The sequence below is a fragment of the Vitis vinifera genome, chromosome 1, assembly GCF_030704535.1.
Source record: "Vitis vinifera cultivar Pinot Noir 40024 chromosome 1, ASM3070453v1".
Taxonomy (NCBI): Eukaryota; Viridiplantae; Streptophyta; class Magnoliopsida; order Vitales; family Vitaceae; genus Vitis; species Vitis vinifera.
In genome coordinates, this window is record NC_081805.1 from 1,643,218 (window position 1) to 1,663,154 (window position 19,937).

Sequence of the window (19,937 nt, forward strand, 5' to 3'; positions counted from 1 at the left end):
CTTTGTTCAAGCCCAAAGACTGAAGCCCATAATTCTCTTCTTCTCCAGCAAGAAACCTAAAACCATTTTCTCCTCCATCTCAGTTCCAAAACGCCAAGTTTCAGTCCCTTTTCTCTCTACTTTCCTTCTCTAGATTTTCTCTGTAAACAAACATGGGAGACAGTCAATACTCATTCTCCCTCACCACTTTCAGGTAAGTAATTTATTCACTAGATTCACATGCAGAGACTCATATTTTCGATCTTCTCACATCTCTATGTGTGTCACGAGACAGTCCTTCGGGAAAGCTTGTTCAGATCGAGCATGCATTGACCGCCGTTGGCTCAGGCCAAACATCTCTAGGGATCAAAGGTATATTCGCCATTTTTATTGGTTTCTTGGAAACTTCATTTAAAAAAAAAAAAAATAAAATTGGAATTCTTTTTTATGTAATGGTCTTATTCATTTTGTTATAATTCTCTAGAAATTTTGGATTCGTTTTTGGTTTGTGGTTTGGGCAATCCGAGTTAACCCTCTACTTGGTTACTGAGAAAATCAGGAAAAGGAGAGGAAATGAGGTTTTGAATTTCATAGTTTTATTTTTCTTTTTAAGTGTCTTAAAGAAGTACAATCCTAATTTTGAACTTCTTTTGTTATTCTTTCTGTTTTCTTTGCTACTTACCATAGAGCAAGTCACGAATAGATCGCAATACTTAGCTTGTTTATGCTGCTTCTGTATTTTAATGTGGCATAATGGTTTTGATTTGTTCTCAAATTTGGTCATATTTGGAGTTCATCTTGTCCCATTACCAATTGACTAATACTTTTGCCTGTTACTGCAGCTGCCAATGGTGTTGTTATTGCAACTGAGAAGAAACTACCTTCTATCTTGGTGGATGAGGCATCGGTGAGTCAATTGTGGACTAAGTTTTTGATGATTTGTATATTTTTTTTTCTCACTTTTTCTGGGTATAACTTTTTGGATGAATGGCGTCCTAGCACTTCATTAAATTTGCAGCAGCTCATAGTTCTCTGAGGAAAATGATTTGGTCCTACTTCTTCCAGGCCAATAAGTTTTATATTTCTATCAGTTATAACTCTTATATCGAAAATCCTACTTGCCTTATTCATGGTCATGTTGCTAGGATGCTTAATGAAGAAAAAGGATCAGGATGTAGCAGGTCAAGTTGCCATTTGTCTCATATAGTTCAAAGTATTCATTATTTGAAACAATTAGACATTTGAACAAACACCTTGTCTAATATAAACAATAATTTGAGTATGGTTGGCTCTATATAGTAGTCAGATGCTCTATAGTCAATGTTATTGAGTTCATTTGCATATTTGTGTTTCCAGATGCTTTCAAAATCATGTACATACAATTTTGACCATCTGAGATTTATGTACACTATCTGTTCCCTGCTTCATGCAATTCCTCATGATTGTTGTTAGTGGTGTATTGTTTTTTATTTTTTATTTTTATGATGGTTTATTTTCCTTGTGGTGGGGAGAATTTTTATCCACTGAACATTGTGGATCATGTGGTTATGTCAATTTATGCTTTCCATTTGATTGTTTATTCACTTATGACAACCCAAAGTTTGTGCAATATTGCATTTAATAAGTTGCGTTGTTCCTGATGATGTGTGTATTCTACACAAATGAACACCAGGAAATTGATTTGCGTTGATTTAAAACTGAAAAAGATCCATATTTAAATCTTTATTTTTCTCTTCTTATGTTGTAAGCATCTCCTTCCTTTAAAAACTTGCAGTTTTATGTCTAACACACACTATTGGTTTAGTATGTCATAGTGGCAGCAGTTTGTCTTATTTTTCCACCAAAATTTCACCAATCACCTGAATTTGTGACCCTTAACGACATCTGTTATATTTGATTTCAGGTCCAAAAGATACAGGTTTTGACACCAAATATTGGAGTTGTCTACAGGTTTGATCTTTGTGCTGCCTCTTAGTTATTAGGGAGATTAAGTATTTAATGTTTATGTTTCCCTGCTTGTGGTGTTTCACACATTAACTTGATCCTAATCTGCATGTTTTAATTTTTATCAATGTTGTTTTATTTTTTGCAGCGGCATGGGTCCTGATTCTCGAGTTTTGGTTCGAAAGAGTAGGAAGCAGGCAGAGCAGTATCACAGGCTATATAAGGTATATTATTTTTTATTTTATTTTTTCCACTGGCTGTTTCTATAATTCGTGATGTGATGTATGTTTAATGGTTAATTTCTAAGGTTATCATCAGTATGGCTTAAGCCTTGCTCAACTGATTGGATTAAAAAAATATTTTTTATTTATTAAGTAAAAGAAAAGAGGGAAGAATGGAGTGACATGGCAAAGGCAACAAGGAATCTTAATTGCAAGAGGTCTGTGGTCCAATCAGTTAAACATGTATCTACTTGTTTCAGAAGCTTCTTGACCATTTTTTCTCTCTTTCCAAAATGTAAAATTTTCTTTAACCTCTGCAGACATGCATTACTTTCTTTGTTTAGATTGTGAAGATGTCTTCGTGATCGTTGTGGATGAGAATGTTATTTTATGATCTGATATAGGAGCATAGGTTGAGACATTCCAAATTGATTTACTGAACATTTCTTTTCGTCCTTGAACTCTGGGTCAAGAAAAAAATATCTATGAATATTGGGCTGTATTTGGGTTTCCACAGGATCAACTGATCAAGGCACTCCCTACAACTTTGCCCATGACTATTATTGAGTTTTTATAGGATTAAAACATTCTGTACAACTTAGCGCACAGTTGTCAGGCTCTGAAAAGATTATGTATGGGTGTTTGCCTTGGGTGGTGAATTAAAATATTTAGGACATTAGATGATGACCATATTAATAGACTGAAACTTTTCATGATTGAACCTTTTAAGAACTAGACTAATAGATGCAAAAGCCAAATAGGATTTGAATTCTGGTAACTAGAATTTTTCGAAGCAGCTAATAGAATGGTTTACAACATAATAGCAAACTTTTAATTGAATTCAGAGTAAGAGATTTTTTAAATTCTAAAATTTCCTGAAGAATCCCAAATATAAAATTACAAAGAGGTACCCATACAAATATTAATACTTCCTATCTTAAAGAGACTCCCAATTGTCCTGATTTCCTTGTCTTTTTCAAGATGCTCTGGATCATAGTTACTTGCAATTGGTTGGTTGTGTGTTTTGATTTTATTTCCTTTATTGGATCAACATGGTCAAGGAGATGAGAAGGAACTTCTACCTAATTATGGAGTGTCCTTTTTCAATCATATACATGCTTTTGTCCCTTGCAAAAGGTATTAACTTGATTGCAAATATCATGATTGTAGGAATCAATCCCTGTCACGCAACTTGTGAGGGAGACTGCAGCTGTTATGCAGGAGTTCACTCAATCTGGGTAACCACCATCTCATTAGTATGATGATTAATTAGCTGCAATCATTTCCTGATTAGTGTCTAAAGAGAGATACATGATTTTAGGGGAGCTTGAAAGATCAAAGGTTATATTCAAATATCCTCAGTATTCAATGTCTAACCAGTGGCTTCTATAGTTGCACTATTCTGTGCTTATCTGTATTTTTTTCTTTATTGATTGCTTAGATCTGGGAGACCTATGTTAGGCTGGCTTCAGACTATTTTGGACTTTAATGGAAACTGGTGATGTTTAAAGTAGCAAGTTTTTGCACCAAACTGTAGTTTGTTTAATTGATTGATTACCATCTCAGTAGGTGTTTGTAATGTTCTCATTTCCAGAAAAAGACTAAATTGCGTGCTTTAGGCAATATGAGTCACAAAAAGACGCTACTGTAAATATCCTTATCCAAACATAACTTGATCTTCATACGAGTCGCTCTAGATCTTGGATCTTCACACAATTTGATTTTAAGCAATGCATAAACCTCTGAATTACAGAAGCATATAGAAAAGCTCAATTATTTAAATGAAGTTTGATATCTTTTCTTTCTTCTTATTCCTATAGTGGTGTAAGGCCCTTTGGAGTATCACTGTTGGTTGCTGGTTTTGATGACAATGGTCCACAATTGTACCAGGTACTCAAATTTTAAGTTTGAGTTATTAAGCATTTTATTAATATACTATTTAATGTTCTTCCCTTTTCAAATGCATTTAATGGATTGGTGGGTTGGGCAATTTCCAATCCTCTTGACTTCAATCTAACCTATTGGCAACTCCAGAATAGGTTTTTTCCTCTGATACCCGGCAGCAGAACATGGGTTCATGCCCCCCCGAAATAGTTGGGCTTAAGGCTTTGTTTAGCTCAAATGAGTAGTTCTTTAGTTTTATCCACCACCTTTATTATCAACTCTAGATTGTTGTGCTTTCAATTTCCATATGAACAATACTTACTTTCAGGGATTTGGTAGATTCTATTATTTGAGTGGCAATGGAGAAAAGATGTGACTTGTTTGATTCTTAATCCTAGGAAAAAAGTAACAGTTTTACCTTTTTCTTTCTTTTCATTTTCTATATGAGTATTTACATTCTTTGTTTCCTATATTATGGTTAGTGTTGGATTGCATGACATACATTGTGGGCCCAAATCTTACATGCTTAAACTTTTAGGAAAATTGGTAGTTAACATGGTATTAGAGCCTCATTTGATAGGAGATCATGTGTTCAAATGTCACTACCATATATTTATATCCCCAACTTATTAACCCCTAAAGAGTCTGGTTGTGGTTGTTGGCCTATGGGCTTCTGTGTCTCTCCATGTGCAAATATGGGGTTGCACATGAGGGAGGGTGTTAGAGTGCATGATATACGTTGTGGGGCTAAATACCACATTATGAAGATTGGTAGTTCAACAGTTAGATTGATGAACTTATCTAAATTTCTCTTTCTTTGGATGTTGGCATGCTTTTCTTTCTTTTCCTTCTACCTTGCCATCTCTCATCATATGGATATCTGTATTGCGAACTGTGCATTAGGGTTTCTTTACATTTTTTGGGCAAATTGTTTTGGGTTTGATACGGTCATCAGCCCATCTACAACTGTAGGATCCTTTGTTGCAATTTGTAGAATAGTTTTGAAATCTGTTTGGAATCAATGAGTCACTTTGGTACTGATAGAAATGCAGAAAAGACCAAACAGTTATCTTTAAAAAACTACCTGATTCAGATTTCTTGGTGAAAAGACATAGTGGATAAGGTTCAATTGCCCAGCAAGCTCTTGTAGTCATTATTATAAGTTTTGAGTCTGTTTTTTTACCCTATCCTGCATTAGTATAATGCTACAAATTTCTGCTAATATTCATTTACTTATTTATATGCCTCTAGGTGGATCCATCAGGTTCATATTTCTCATGGAAAGCCTCCGCAATGGGGAAGAATGTCTCAAATGCAAAGACATTTCTTGAGAAGAGGTATTTAAATCAGAATTTGGTTGCTGTGTCTTTTTAAAATGATATCAAGCAGCAGCCTATCTTTATTGTGTTTGATACTTTTGCAACAACAATTTTTTTAAGGCTCTTCGAATTGCCACATTGCTAGGATTATGTGGCTGCATCTTGAAGTTCTATTATAAGCCTTATGTTTCATACTCAACTTTCTATGGGAAATGAAGGGCAAGGCTTGTGTTCACCTTGAGTTTTCTGATTTTTTAGTTTCCTATAAAAAAATTATAATAAATTGGATTGGTAATTTATGTGTAGGATGCACTTTCAACTTTGCCAGGGCTTGAACTTAATCCATGTGATTTTTTTTTTTCATTTATTTCTGCATTTTGGTAATAACTTCTGTTCACTATTGTAACTTTGATTCCCTTCTTTCTTTTCCTTTCCCATTCCCTTCTTTTTTAACATTCAATTTCCTTTCCCTCTCTTTGATCTTAACTTAGGAGGAGAATTTAATATCTTCCTTTTCCATGTAGGTACACTGATGATATGGAACTTGATGATGCTGTCCACACAGCTATTTTGACACTCAAGGAGGGGTATATGCATCTTAAACTTCTTTTCTTTTAAATTTCAGCTAACGAATGTTTGAAAACTATCAAAAGGCACATCAAGAAGCTTTGAACTTATCTGTTGTTCATTCTGCATTTAGTTGCTTAGTGAATTTTCTTCTTGAAAGAAATTCAGTTGAGTGATTTACTAACGTATAATTTTATCATTCTTTGAGTAAGAGGGTTCCGCATCCTGGATTGCTAGAGGGACTTCCCTGGCCAAAAAGGATGCCTAGTATGGCTGACTAAATCGGAGTTTTTGAGAACTTCAAATTGTGTTCAAAATTTGTATGAGATATTAAAATGCACAAAATGTTCTCTGAATAGAATCATTAAACTCATCACAACTGAGGCTATCACTGGATAGTCTCATTGCCGTGCTATGAGCTTTTTCCTTTAATTAGCACAATTTGGGCTCATGATTCATGCATACACCATGGTGAAATGATCTGTTTCTTTCTTTTGGATTTTAAGATAATATATTTCTTGTTTATGGCCTGTGCCACATCAGCCCTTGCAGGTTTACTTATGATGTTGCATTTCGTACTCTTTAGTTATATGCTGAGTTTCATAAATTTGTGCAGATTTGAAGGGCAAATCTCTAGCAAAAACATTGAGATTGGTATTATAGGCACTGACAGAAAATTCAGGCAAGTTTTGTTTTCATTTTCTCATTAAGCTTGCTGGTTGTCTTATGCCTATGAGACCCAGAACATTGACCTAGGTTAAGTCCAAAATGATTTGAAAGTTTTCTTTTGGCTCAAATCCTCAGATCTGCAAATTTTCTTTTCTAGTTTTAAATCAGATGATTATATTAACTCTTTCTCTCTCTCTCTCTCTCTCTGTGGCCTTTGCTCTGCAACAAAACTCTTTTAGTTACATTCTGCTGAAATTAAGAATAATGCTTTGTTTTTTTTTTTTTTCAGGTGCTTTCTTTTAAGAATAAATAAACAAAATTATAGTTCTTGATGCAAAAAGAGACAGAAAAGAAAAAACGCTTGCCATTAAATGCTCAAACCACTCTTAAAATTTCATTAACCTTTTTCCTCATTTACAAATTGTTTAGATATGCCTGATGTTATTCACACACAACCATAGAGTGCAAATTCTTGAATGAAAAATAGTCCTCACTTTTCCTTTGTGTTTTTGGATCCAAATTTCATTGCTTGCCATTAAATGGTTTGAGAACTAGCATTTCTCAAATTTACACATGAAAATTCCAAGTTACAACGTGCAATTCCAAGCTGGCAACAGATTTCATCATTCATTATTCCTGACTTGTTTATAAGATGTTCATGATTAGTTTCTGAATTCTGGACACATCTTTCCGATTATTTTTTATACTTCTGACTGAGTTTTCTTCTGTTACATGGTTGCAGGGTCTTGACACCAGCTGAAATTGATGACTATTTGGCTGAAGTGGAGTAGCTTGCCCTGTTTCCAGAAAACACTTTGAAGAAAAGGAAAACAAAAACAAAATTTATGATTCTGGTTTATTATGTTGCATGGACTTTTGTTTGTGGTACCCACCTTGCTGTTCAGCAGGAAAAGGCAATTTGATGTAAGATTAATGAACGTGCTATGAATTGAGGATTTATTTAAAACCTACCCAGAACGGTGAAGCAAACAAATATTCAAGATTTTAACCCACATTTTATCCCTTACAAGTGGAAACTACCACTGTTCTAAATTTGCTATTTCTAATTTATGCTTGACGTATGAGTTAGGCTAGCTCCCTCTGGGAAGAAAACTTGAGTTTGACGGCAGGTTATGAGCCCTACTGAGAGTGTGCTTCAGTGCCTCAAAGAATCGGATAGTCTTTGAAAAGGCCGGATGAAGATGATTCTAGGAAAAATGGTTTTAATTTATAGCGTTTTTGTTGGATTGAAAAATTTTAAAACATTCTAATCTTTATAAAAATACTTCCAAACATGATTTATGTTATGCTATTATTATATTTTGATCATGAAAGTATTAACTGAAAGGAGAAAAAATAACGGAAAAAAAATGAAATTTTATTTACTTTTTCATATTTGATTTACATTTTATTATAAAAAAAATAAGGAAGAAAATCAAATTTAAATAAAATTAGTTAAATTTTTTAATGTGTTTTTAAATTATTTAAAATTTTATGTAGATGAGAAAAATGAAAATAGACTAAAGAAATATATATAAATATTAATTAAATAGATATATAAAAATATTTTATTAATTTTAAATTTAATAATTTATTTTTCTTTCTTTCTTTTCTTGTATTCTTTCTCTAGCTTAAATTTTTTCTTCCTCGGTAAATGAGTAACATTTCTAGACGTTAGATTATGTTTGATTATCGAAAAAGGTCAAAGAAATAAAATAAATTTAAAATTAATTAATTATTTTATATATTTTAAAAAAATTATTTTACTCATTCTAAAATCAAATATGAGAAAAATCATTTTTTAATATATATTTTTATTTTTATTTTGTAATAATATATTATATATATTTGAATCACACATAATATCACGAAAAGATCTAAGTATCTAAAAATGTCAAATATAGATATTTTTTTAAATTGTTAGTAACCATATGTTATGTATCTTTGGAATAGATTCCATTTTGAGAGGGAGAGATGCTGTCTATTCCATCTCTTCTTTGGTTTGTATAATTGTATTACGTATACAGATAAATAAATCTGGCCACGTCATCCATCCACGTGGCTAGAATGGCTGCGCCTTCAGATATTTCGAAGCTCGTTTGTTTGCTTTCCCCACCAGACTGCTACATTATCTCGAAGGTCCTGATGGCCGTGGCCAAATAGCATAGCTTCTTCTCCAGCTACACCCGAACCGCGAATTCCTCCATATGTAACTCTCACACTTCACTTCTCTCTCTGTTTCACTTTAACTGCTTCTCCACTACTCGTCTTCTTTGTTTCTTAGCTTCAATTTTTATGTTATTTTTTCTTAATAATTCTCTCAGTTTAATTCTTACTTCTCCACTGTTTGTTTCTAATTACATTGTTTAGAGATGGGTTTCTTATACAATTGCCAAGTTGTTTTCAAGTTCATGTAATACAAAATCATTCCCATTTTGAGCTTAAAAACCTTATGGCTGATGTTTAAGTGGGCTTTATTAAGACTCTAGAACCTAAAGATAATACCATTATGGGATGAGGCAATTGACAGTTCCCGGTTATGAGTTTTGCCTGCCATGTGTTTGCTTTTTAATTCCAAAGAGGCCTGAAGATCTATTTAGTCATATTTGTACTCTTATTGCCTTTCTTTGAGGTAATTGGCTTCATGCAGAATGTAAACTAAGAGAGTTTCATATTTGATAGATAGAGGGAATAGAGACTGACCCCATTTTGATTTTCACTGAAATTTGGTAGGTTGATTGTTGAATGCACATCGAAGTACATATTTGTAGAACCTAGAAGTTGCAAGGGTGATGTCCAATGGAGAGCAGAGAATACAAACGGTGGTGTGGTTGAGAAAGGCAAACGCGACAGTTTGTTTATTGACAAGCGTGGCAAATTTAGAAGCTTTAATTTCAAAAAACAATCCAGGAAAAAGGGTAAAGCAAAAATTCTCTTATCTGAAATTTGCTCTGCAATTTTGATCCATATGTTGAAGTGTATATCGTCTTTAGATGCATAACAATGGCCTTTAGTGTAGGTGGTTCTTTAAGGGGCCGAGGATGGAAATATGGATCTGGTTTTGTTGATGGGATTTTCCCTGTAATGAGCCCCATTGCTCAGCAGATTCTCGACTTTGTACAGAAGGAAGAGCGTTCAAATAGAATTTGGGGTTCACTTGATTCTCTCTCCCCCAATCACACCACCTGGGATGATATCATTAATGTAGCTGTCCAACTTCGTCTGAATAAACAATGGGATGCGATTGTGCTGGTAAGGAACTTATCTGCCCTTTCTTAGTGGAATTGGTATTAGTGGCCTCAACATTCGTATATGATCTTGGACTGGAATTTAATGTTCTTAGAATCAGAAAAACCAACTGGGAATTTATGTTATTTGGTTGAAATGTAAAAGCTTAAAGGTTTGGATTTTCTTAAATGTTTGTGTCATGTGGCTAATAGTTCCATGATATCGAGAATTCTATTGATGAAGTAAGTTTGAACAGTTGATTATGGTTTTTGCTATTTGATGGATGTTTTAATAACTCTTTAGTGCTTTGAATGGAGTGAACACCATGGTAAACCACTGATATTTGAAATTTTTCAAAAGGCTCACAGTCCAGAGAACACTCAACTCAGATGAAGGTTAATGTCAGAACAACTCTTTTTTGGTTTGATCTGCTTGAATATCTATTATTGGTAATGCTATACTTCCAATGATTATGTTGGGTTGCTTTAGTAATAATGGTTACTAGAAATCTTCATTTGAGAAGGAAAAAGCAAGTTTGGTTTTAAAAAGAAACGAAACGTTCAAAAATGGTTCACAGAAGAAATTGAAGACCTTGTACATAATGTGATCGACTTTTGCCTCCGTCATATGTAATGGATTTATTTACCCTTTCTTAGCTTTCATAGATGGATCTGCGTCAGAACTTATCTTTCCTAATCGTCTTCTCGAGTGTAACACTTCGATCATTTTCCAGATCTGTGGATGGATATTGTACAGGAGCTCCTTCCATCCAGATGTCATCTGTTACAATTTACTTATAGATGCTTATGGGCAGAAATCACTTTACAAGAAGGCAGAATCCACATATTTAGAACTTCTTGAAGCACGATGTGTCCCTACTGAAGATACATATGCCCTTCTTCTAAAGGCCTACTGCACATCAGGGCTGCTGGAGAAAGCTGAAGCTGTTTTTGCTGAGATGCGAAAATATGGCTTCCCCCCAAGTAGGGTTTCTATACTTGTACTCAGGTTTATACTATATTGTTAAGCATCACAATCAATAAATGCTTATACTTGTTTACTTGTTTATGAACCGAATAGAAAAGTGAATTTACGTATGGGGGTTCTTAATTTTACTCAGGTGCAGTTGTGTACAATGCTTACATTGATGGGCTAATGAAGGGAGGAGACACCCAAAAGGCCGTGGAGATCTTTGAGAGGATGAAGAGAGATCGCTGTCAACCATCTACTGCAACTTACACAATGTTGATCAACTTATATGGAAAGGTGAATTATATCAATTGTTTTATTCTAAATCTTAGTATCGCGGTTTCCTTCCTCAACTCTACTCTCAACCCTCCAGAACGGGCAATAAAATCTTTGCCCTGTAACTTTCTTTTTCCTTAGAACTCAAGGATTATATGCATATTACTCACTATGCAGGCTAGCAAGTCCTATATGGCCTTAAAGGTGTTTCATGAAATGAGGAGTCAAAAGTGTAAGCCTAATATCTGCACATTCACTGCTCTGGTGAATGCATTTGCAAGAGAGGGGCTTTGTGAGAAAGCAGAAGAAATATTTGAGCAGCTGCAAGAAGCTGGGCTTGAACCGGATGTGTACGCTTATAATGCCCTCATGGAAGCCTACAGGTTAATATCGAATACTGTTCTCTCATCTCTGGTGTCAGGGGTGTCCCAATGGCAATGCAGTCATCTCGATGCGTTTTTCCAGAATTGCCTGAGCTCATTAGAAATTATTCAGAAATATGTATGACAATCAAACATTAAGAATTATAATACAATATGGGGTTTTGGGTTGAATCAATTGATAGACTAGGTGTTGTTTAGTACAATGCTCAAGCAACATGTTTCTCGCTTCACTCTGGATTAGGGACTTAGAAATTGTTTGTCAAAGTTCTCAGGTTTTTCCCCGCTTTCCTTTTTTGATCTCCCTCTTCTAATAGTCGCGCAGGTTTTCCCTATGGGGCTGCAGAGATATTTTCCCTCATGCAGCACATGGGGTGTGAACCAGATCGAGCTTCATACAATATCATGGTGGATGCATATGGAAGGGCTGGTCTTCATGAGGGTAAATACTCGATCCCATAAGCTATATTCGTTAGCCCCAATTGCCTACCAAAACATCAATTTGCACCATTCTCATCAGTAATCTATACCATATACCCTGAAAATCCTTGAAAATTTTGATTAGCTCTTCCCCTAAAATGATAGATCGTTTGAGTTTCGATATTTCTCAAGTTCCACATCTCTGTTTCTCTTCACTCAACCTGCATTACCCTTTTTGCTGGTTGTTTTTCAGATGCACAAGCCGTGTTTGAGGTGATGAAGCGATTGGGGATAACTCCCACTATGAAATCCCACATGCTGCTTCTATCTGCCTACTCCCGAGCCGGCAAAGTGGCAAAATGCGAAGAGATCGTGAACCAGATGCACAAATCAGGGATCAAACCTGATACATTCGTCCTCAACAGTATGCTCAACCTGTATGGCCGGCTAGGCCAGTTTGAGAAAATGGAAGAAGTCTTGACTGCAATGGAGAAAGGACCATATCCAGCTGATATCAGCACATACAACATCCTGATCAACATATACGGCAGGGCGGGATTCTTCGCCAGAATGGAAGAACTTTTCAGATCACTTCCTGCTAGAAACTTGATACCGGACGTTGTCACATGGACTTCACGAATTGGAGCCTACTCAAGAAGGAAACAGTACAATCGATGCCTGGAAGTGTTTGAAGAAATGATCGATGCCGGGTGTTACCCAGATGGAGGAACTGCCAAGGTACTTCTCTCGGCTTGTTCAAATGGAGATCAAATCCAAGAGGTTACTACTGTAATTAGAACAATGCATAAAGACATGAGAACTTCATTATAATATAAATGGTACCGTTTACACAGAGGGGAGGGTAAAATTGTAATTCTGGTGATAATCCAGGGGTATTATCGTCATGAATTGAGAAAATCCTAACTGATTCTCAAAACCGTTATATTACAAACTACTGCATATCAGCCTCTTCATCTATGAGACAAAGACTTTCGAGTCTTCTCTCTCTCAAATCAAAACCCTAACCTATGGAGAATGTTCTGCTGAAAGTGGCCATCTTCATGGCCTCGTTCCTTGTTGGTTCAGCTTCTCCATCTCCATTTTCTCCAACAGCGCCAATCTTGGGTTCGATTCTGAGGAGCCTAGGCTTCCGAGAGCTGTCTGTGGCCGCTTACTCTCTCACGGAGTCACCCTGGAGCGGTGGTCCGTACACTATCTTTGCGCCAACGGATGCTGCCATCAGCGTCTGCGGCTCGTGTTCTGTGTCAAGGATCCTCCAGGAGCACACTCTTCCAGGTATATTCTCCGTCAACTACCTGCGCACGTTAGCCTTCGGCACCAAACTTGAGACTATGGTGCCGGGGAGGTGCATCACGATCACGTCCGATTTGCTCAACGGCACCAAGGTGTTCCTCGGAGGAGCCGAGATCGACCGTCCGAATCTGTTCAACAATGGTTTTGTCGTCGTTCATGGCCTTTCTGGATTCGTCTCCCACCTCTCGCCCTTTTCTTGCATCCTTGGACCGGCGCACCCTGTTCCGGCCTTCTCTGTCATGCGCCTGATGCTGAGGGACGCCTCCATGAGACTGAGGATCAGCGGGTACAGCGTGCTCGCGCTTGCTCTGAGGGTGAAGTACGCTGAGCTGGCAGGGCTGCAGAATGTGACGGTGTTTGGAGTGGACGATGCAGCGATCTTCGCCGGAGGTCAGGCGTACGTTCGTGATGTGAGGTTTCACATAGTGCCAAACCGCCTACTGATGGCCTCCGATCTCGAAGAAATGCCGGCGGCGACGGTGTTGCCGACTTTGGAACGTAACCAAACCCTAGTGGTGACCACAGCCGGAGGAGGCGGAGTGTTGGAGCCAATGAGGATCAATCACGTGCGGATCACGAGCCCTAATGTCGTCCATAATCTCAAGATCGTGGTTCACGGCCTGTCCAAGCCGTTCCCGCACCTCAATGATCCGCCGGTGGCCCAAGCATCTTCCTGCGAGATTGAAGGGTCAATGGACGGCTACGAATCTTGTGCGCTGGCCCCCACGCTGGAGATCAAATCGACAGCTGAGATTGATGATGACCATGGATTCTGAAACCTGATCACTGTAAGTGTGGAATGATTGTAGTAATCCAATGATCCTTCCGTTCCTAGTTGTATCGTATCTTTTACGTACTACTCACTTGCATTGTGCAGCAAACGAAGAAACCCATTTTTTGTTTCTGCTGACCTAACTGTAATCTCATTGAGGCCCAATGGACCAGGCCCAAAAAGAAATTATGGACCACGTGGCATCCGATGGGCCTGGGATTTCAAAATAATAACAAAAAAAATAATGTCTTGTTTGTTTTTTTTGTTTTAAGATTTAAAGATATTTTGATAATTTTTTTAAAAAAAATTATCACCTTTTTTAAGATAACTTTGTATTAACGATTTTTGACTTGTGTTTCCCATCCAAACAGTCCAAATTATCCCCCAAACACTGCCCAGTAATGTAAATTAAACATATATAAGCATATAACATCATATAGCATCAATAACAACAACAATATTAAATAAAATAACAATAATATTTGTGTTTTGAAAAATTTAAAACCCTATTTTAGGAATTGTTTGGGTTAATTATTTCCCTCAACGATTCAAGACTCTCCACATAATTACAAACACTGGGAGGACATCCCACCCCATACATCTCTGGTTTCACCAAAGATTTGAACCTCATCCTCCTCCTTTCTATATCATAATACACCACATATATCTTCTCACTTGACTCCGACTGTGGAAAAAACACCAGTTCAGCCCCATGCGTTGTTTCAAATATCAGATGACAAAACGAAGGCATGCCCCGCTTCACATCCCTCCAAATCGATGGAAAGACAATTTTTTTCTCCATACTCCAAGTCCCATTTCGATCGTCTTCCAGTACCCACACCCTCATACTGTCGCCGCCATCGACGAGACCATGGTAATTCACCATGGCCACCCGCCCATCTAACTGTACTATGGCGGAATGGATGGTACGACAGGGGGATGGAACCAGTCGAAACCTCTCCTCCGCCACATCGAACGCCACTACGTTCTTCTCCCGCAGATTATTCCAGTACATAGTTCCGCCGACGCAGACACTGTGCCGGTTCCCGGGGACGGAGATGTTGGATTCAGGGATAAGACTCCGCCATGTGTTGGATCCCAGAGTGAAAATCTCGAATCTGGACGACCAATCGAGGGACGACCAATAAACTTTCCAGGTCCTCAAGATTTTGTAGGTGTTGTTACGAGGTTCGAATCCGAGGGAGCAATGCGAACTGGTTTGTATCCATTTCGGGAAATTAATTGCCGTCGTCGGAAGGATCACGCGCTCTTTAGTGCTCAGGTTGCAGACTTGGGGTTGGGGATCGTCCTGGCAGATGAGTCCGTTTATACACTCGGAGAACCCTGAAAGAGAGAAGTCGTTGCGGAAAGCGTTGCAGTGGCCTTCTTCCTCCGAGTGGTCTATGTAGAACAGGAGTCTCCACGGCCAGTGGGCGACGCTGGGAAAGCAGAGAAGGAGAAGGTTGCCGCCGGCGCGAGTAACGGAAAGGGTTCGGTGCAGTTCGATAAAGGATGAATCGGAGATGATACTACGCCAAAGCTTACAAACGCACCGGAACCGAAGTAACGATTTCACCGGAAGTCTGGCGAGTATTTCAACTACCACGTCGTCGGGAATTTGAACGACGGCCGTGATCTTCTCACCGCAGTTAGAAAATTTATACTCGAGTCCATGAGTCCATGGTACATATATTAATTTTAGTTTCTATTTATTTATATATATATATTTTGATAATTTTATATATATATATATATATATAAAACTGTTTTTTGGAAAATACATGTTAGAAGAAAATATTCTTTTTAATACAATTCGTGGGATTTTCAAACTAGCTAAAACAGGAGAAGGTAAAAATATTTAAAATTATTTTTTCATCAAAATAAAGACAAAGTATCCCATGTATTTCCTATTAAATTTTTTAAACTTTTTAGTTAAAAATTTTACAGGTAACAAAATAGTCAATTTTTTTAAAAAAAATATTAAAAATAATTTTTATTTAAAAAAACAAAAAATAAAATTAAAAATAGATTCAAAATTAATAAATTATTTTTATATATTTTTTTAAATTCATTTTTCTTATTTTTTTCATGATATAAAATTATATAATTTTAAAATATATAAAATTTTAATTATATTTAATTTTTTTATATTTTTTATAATAAGATCAAATATAAAAAATTCATTTCTTTTAACCATTATTTTATTTTTATTACTTTACCAAACAATAACCTATATCTTTTCCTTTTTAATGTTTATTTGCTTCGAGTTTTTTTTCTTTTTCTTCTTTTTTTTTCATGATAAAATCAAATAAGAAACATGATGATTCCGCCCGTTCTAGAGGTAGATAATAAAGCAAGTGTTTTTAGAAGGAAATGAAGTAAATTCTATTCTCATTGCCATTGCAGTGGCCGTAACAGCGGCGAGAGGATGGCAAGCGCCGTTTTCATTCCGGACGACGTGGTGTTTGAAATACTCGTCAGACTTCCGGTCAATCGTTGCTCCGATCCAGGTGCGTCTGCAAGCTTTGGCGTCGTATAATCTCCGATTCATCCTTCATCGAATTGCACCGCACCCATTCCTTGACTCGTTCCGATGGCAACTTCCTCCTCTTCTCCTTCCCCGACGGCTCTACTAACAGCCGGTGAAGCTTCTATTCTCCATGGACCACGGGGAAGGAGAAGACTGCAACGCTTTTCCCTACGACGAATCTTTCTACGACCTTTCAGAGAGCATAAACGGATTAATCTGCTTGAACGGCCCCAAACCCCGATTCTGCAATCTAAGCACCAGAGAGTCTGTGACGCTGCCGCCCTCAAGATTAAGCTTCCCAGAATCATGCTTCTCATTGGGCTTTGACTCTTGCAGCAACACCTACAAAATCTTGAAGGCTTCGATAACCTATCAGCCAGGGAGTTGCGTATGCGAGATTCTCACTCTCGGCTCCAAAACATGGAGGGAAGTTACAGTTGATTCTTATTATTTCCCTGTCCTTAAGTACCTGCAGATTATATGCGTCCTTGGAAGTCTGTATTGGGATCATGAGCTCTTAGACGCAATAGTGGCGTTTGGTCTGGTGGAGGAGAGGTTTCGACTGGTTCCACCACCGGCCGGTGTGCCCACTGCCCAGTACAGTTCTTTGGCACAGTTGGATGGGCGTCTGGTGATGGTGAATTACAGGGGTCTGATCAGTGGGGACACTATACCGATATGGGTACTGGAAGATGATCAAAATGGGATTTGGAGTATGAAGCAAAGAATTGTGTTTTCCTCTATTTCGAATGGGGTTTGGAGTATGAAGCAAAGAATTGTGCTCTCCTAGTAACTTTCTTTATTTACGTTATTATAATATTATAATAACTATCAACTTAGGAAATATTTAATCAATATTCTTTACAAAAAGGAATTTATATTAATTAAAATTTTAAAACATTTTCCAAAAAGGAATCTATACTAATTGCTGACAATTATTTGATCCCATATTATTAGTCCTTGTAAGATATCTTTATAGTAAATTCATAAATAATAATACATTTAATTTTAGAAAATTTTCCAAATCCATCAATGTACCCAGTAAACTTAGATATGGTACTTCTAGATCAAACAACTCTTTGTTATCTTTTTTAAAATGAAATGGATCATGGTCACTTATGTATGCAAATAGTCAATAGAGAACTTAATAAATGTGATTTGTCTATATAAACAAATATTCACGTGCATTTAAATTGTTTAATTCATACAAAGATCTTTATAGTTTAATGAATATTAAGTTATGAGATTTCAAATTATGTGCTTAAGGTATCTTACATCTTTTAGGGATTTATTTGCTTCAAGGACTTGGTTGTTTCATCTATTTTGAATCCTTCAAAATTTTAATTTCTTTGAATCCACACACATTGTGCAACTCAATGGTATTCAACAATTTTACGTCTTCATATATTAGACTTCAGTCCATTTATATTCAACAAGCTTAATGTCTTCTAGCATATGGGTTACAAGTCCAAAACACTCTTCATTTCATTAATGAGTTTAACTTATCTATATTGCATCTCTCCACTTTGACCAATTATTTCTATATTAACATTTAGCATAATTCATGATTTGAAATCATTATCATTCCTCGTGATATCAAAGATCATATAAAAATAAGATACATGTATTGTTAATGACAACATTATTTTGATATCATCTTCCCCGTGTCATGTACATAACTACTAGAGATTTCTTCAAGTGTTTATATCTCTTTGGGAAAATTCATTTAATTTGTACTTCTTTAGGGGCTATTTGTTCAATATATGCCCTTTTAATGACTATTTGGTGCCTACTTAGGACAAACCAATCATTTTTAATAACTTATTTTTGGATGCAACTTCTTTATGAATGTCATCTTTTCCAATGTCTTTTCTTATGTTTTCCTTTCTTGGGGAATTGAATCCTTTGAGTTGACAGGTCTACCGCATTTTAGATGTGTCTTAAACTTATTAGTTAATTGTTCTTTAAAGGCGTCAATTCAAAATGAAGTATTCACAACCTTTGTCGCTTTCTTTGCAATGCATCTAATAATTGATTTGCAAGTCCTTGCAAAAGAATAATATCTGAATTTCTAATTTACATTGATTAGTATGAGGATCAAAATGAGATAAAATCAATGCATTTCAAATAATTTTGCATCGTAATTCTAAAACTAGTTTTCCTCCCTTTAATAGTGGGGTATTTATCTCATAGTAATTTATACTACATATCATCTTCAGGTGTATAAGTAGGATAGTTACCTAGTAAAAACTTCTGATTTTATGACGTATGTTCATATGATTTTGCAATGAGTTGATGTATGATTGTTTATTTGGGAAGACGAAGTTAGTCTTATAAGATTCTTCTAAATTTAACATAATACAAAAAGTTATTTACATTGAATTAAATGCTATTAGTGACATAATGTAAGTTTTTTTAGAGCCTTTAATCAAGTTTTTATCAACTGATATGATATTAACATTGTTTGCTATCAGTATTATACAACGAATGAGATAATAGTTTTATCAAAATGACAACTCATAAAAACCTTATTCTTATAGGATTGAAGAAAACTTATTTTAGAGGGATGATTAAAATCAATGGAAAAACATTAGTCACTAATAAGGACTAGGCTTAGTAAATTGTACATAAGTAATGAAAACATATATAACACAAAAAAAAAAAATGTAAGAGAGAATTTAAAAATATATCTCTTAAACCCATCACATTTTTAATTTTGTACATGTAGAGTAATTTATACATTAAATAATTAAAAACTATTTTATAATTGAACTATCAATAATTTCTAGTTAAATATATTATAATTTAAATGTGCAAAAATTTATTCATAAATCAAAATTTCAAGAAAACTTATCATATGATTTGAAACATCTTGCGATTAGTCCCATACCTTGAAGCTTTTAATTGAAAAAACCATGAATATATTAAAAAATAATTTATACAAATATATATATATATATATATATATTTGAACCTAATGCATTCTCAAATAAAAAAATCATTGCATTAATAAGAGACCATGTGTGGTTAACCTATGTTATTTTTATGTGACTCCAAATTTTCTACACATAAAAAACCATGTCTCAGAAAAAATTGATAGACAAACTAAATTACAAAATTTCAAAATTCCAAAATTTCAAAAAATATATTTAAAAAATTAAATTACAAATCAAATATATATTTTATACACAAATATACAAGTTTCTATACGTTGCATTATACATTGAAATAAGAGTATTTAAAGAAAATAAAACAACACTACTACAAGAACTCTTGTAGACTAATTCTTTTTTTTTTTCTTTGCCTAAACCATGGTGATAATATGTTATAAAATAAATATAAAGATTAAAAGAGAAGAAATTAAAAATGAAGAATAACTTAATTATTCAATTTTTTTCTATTAACATGTAAACCCTTATTTTATAAGTTAAGTGGTTAATACGGTAATAATACATATATGATAAT

General features: G+C 35.5%; 5 protein-coding genes across 6 annotated transcripts; 4 read left to right on the forward strand and 1 right to left on the reverse strand.

Moving 5' to 3' along the window:
- On the forward strand, nt 1–7,596 carry LOC100262851 (proteasome subunit alpha type-2-B). Its single transcript, XM_002278090.5, has 11 exons — nt 1–193; nt 275–351; nt 822–886; nt 1,883–1,929; nt 2,072–2,147; nt 3,315–3,382; nt 3,965–4,034; nt 5,280–5,365; nt 5,872–5,934; nt 6,531–6,596; nt 7,326–7,596. Exons 1-11 carry the CDS (start codon nt 153–155, stop codon nt 7,372–7,374), a joined length of 708 nt encoding a protein of 235 aa, XP_002278126.1. The 5' UTR covers nt 1–152; the 3' UTR covers nt 7,375–7,596.
- A 1,031-nt stretch (nt 7,597–8,627) lies between these two features.
- Nucleotides 8,628–14,213, forward strand: LOC100257798 (pentatricopeptide repeat-containing protein At2g35130). Of its 2 annotated transcripts, XM_010650282.3 has the most exons (8): nt 8,628–8,792; nt 9,317–9,501; nt 9,603–9,835; nt 10,545–10,794; nt 10,932–11,077; nt 11,234–11,439; nt 11,754–11,878; nt 12,110–14,213. In XM_010650282.3, coding segments are annotated over exons 1-8 (1,725 nt in total). In that variant the 5' UTR covers nt 8,628–8,790; the 3' UTR covers nt 12,688–14,213. The 2 variants fall into 2 exon arrangements, with proteins under 2 accessions (XP_010648584.1, XP_010648592.1); XM_010650290.3 differs by lacking the exon at nt 8,628–8,792 and having other exon boundaries at nt 9,412–9,501; nt 9,598–9,835; nt 12,110–12,709.
- LOC104879009 (uncharacterized) lies at nt 12,885–14,213 on the forward strand. Its single transcript, XM_010650269.3, has one exon. It carries the CDS (start codon nt 12,885–12,887, stop codon nt 13,944–13,946), a length of 1,062 nt encoding a protein of 353 aa, XP_010648571.1. The 3' UTR covers nt 13,947–14,213.
- A 240-nt stretch (nt 14,214–14,453) lies between these two features.
- Nucleotides 14,454–16,493, reverse strand: LOC104879367 (putative F-box protein At5g52610). Its single transcript, XM_019222975.1, has 2 exons — nt 16,341–16,493; nt 14,454–15,581 (listed from the first exon to the last, which is right to left on the reverse strand). Exons 1-2 carry the CDS (start codon nt 16,491–16,493, stop codon nt 14,454–14,456), a joined length of 1,281 nt encoding a protein of 426 aa, XP_019078520.1.
- Nucleotides 16,494–16,602: 109 nt separating this feature from the next.
- Nucleotides 16,603–17,262, forward strand: LOC104879364 (putative F-box protein At4g38870). The gene has a single exon (XM_010652002.1). The coding sequence runs from the start codon at nt 16,603–16,605 to the stop codon at nt 17,260–17,262; it is 660 nt and encodes a 219-aa protein (XP_010650304.1).
- Nucleotides 17,263–19,937: the final 2,675 nt, after the last annotated feature.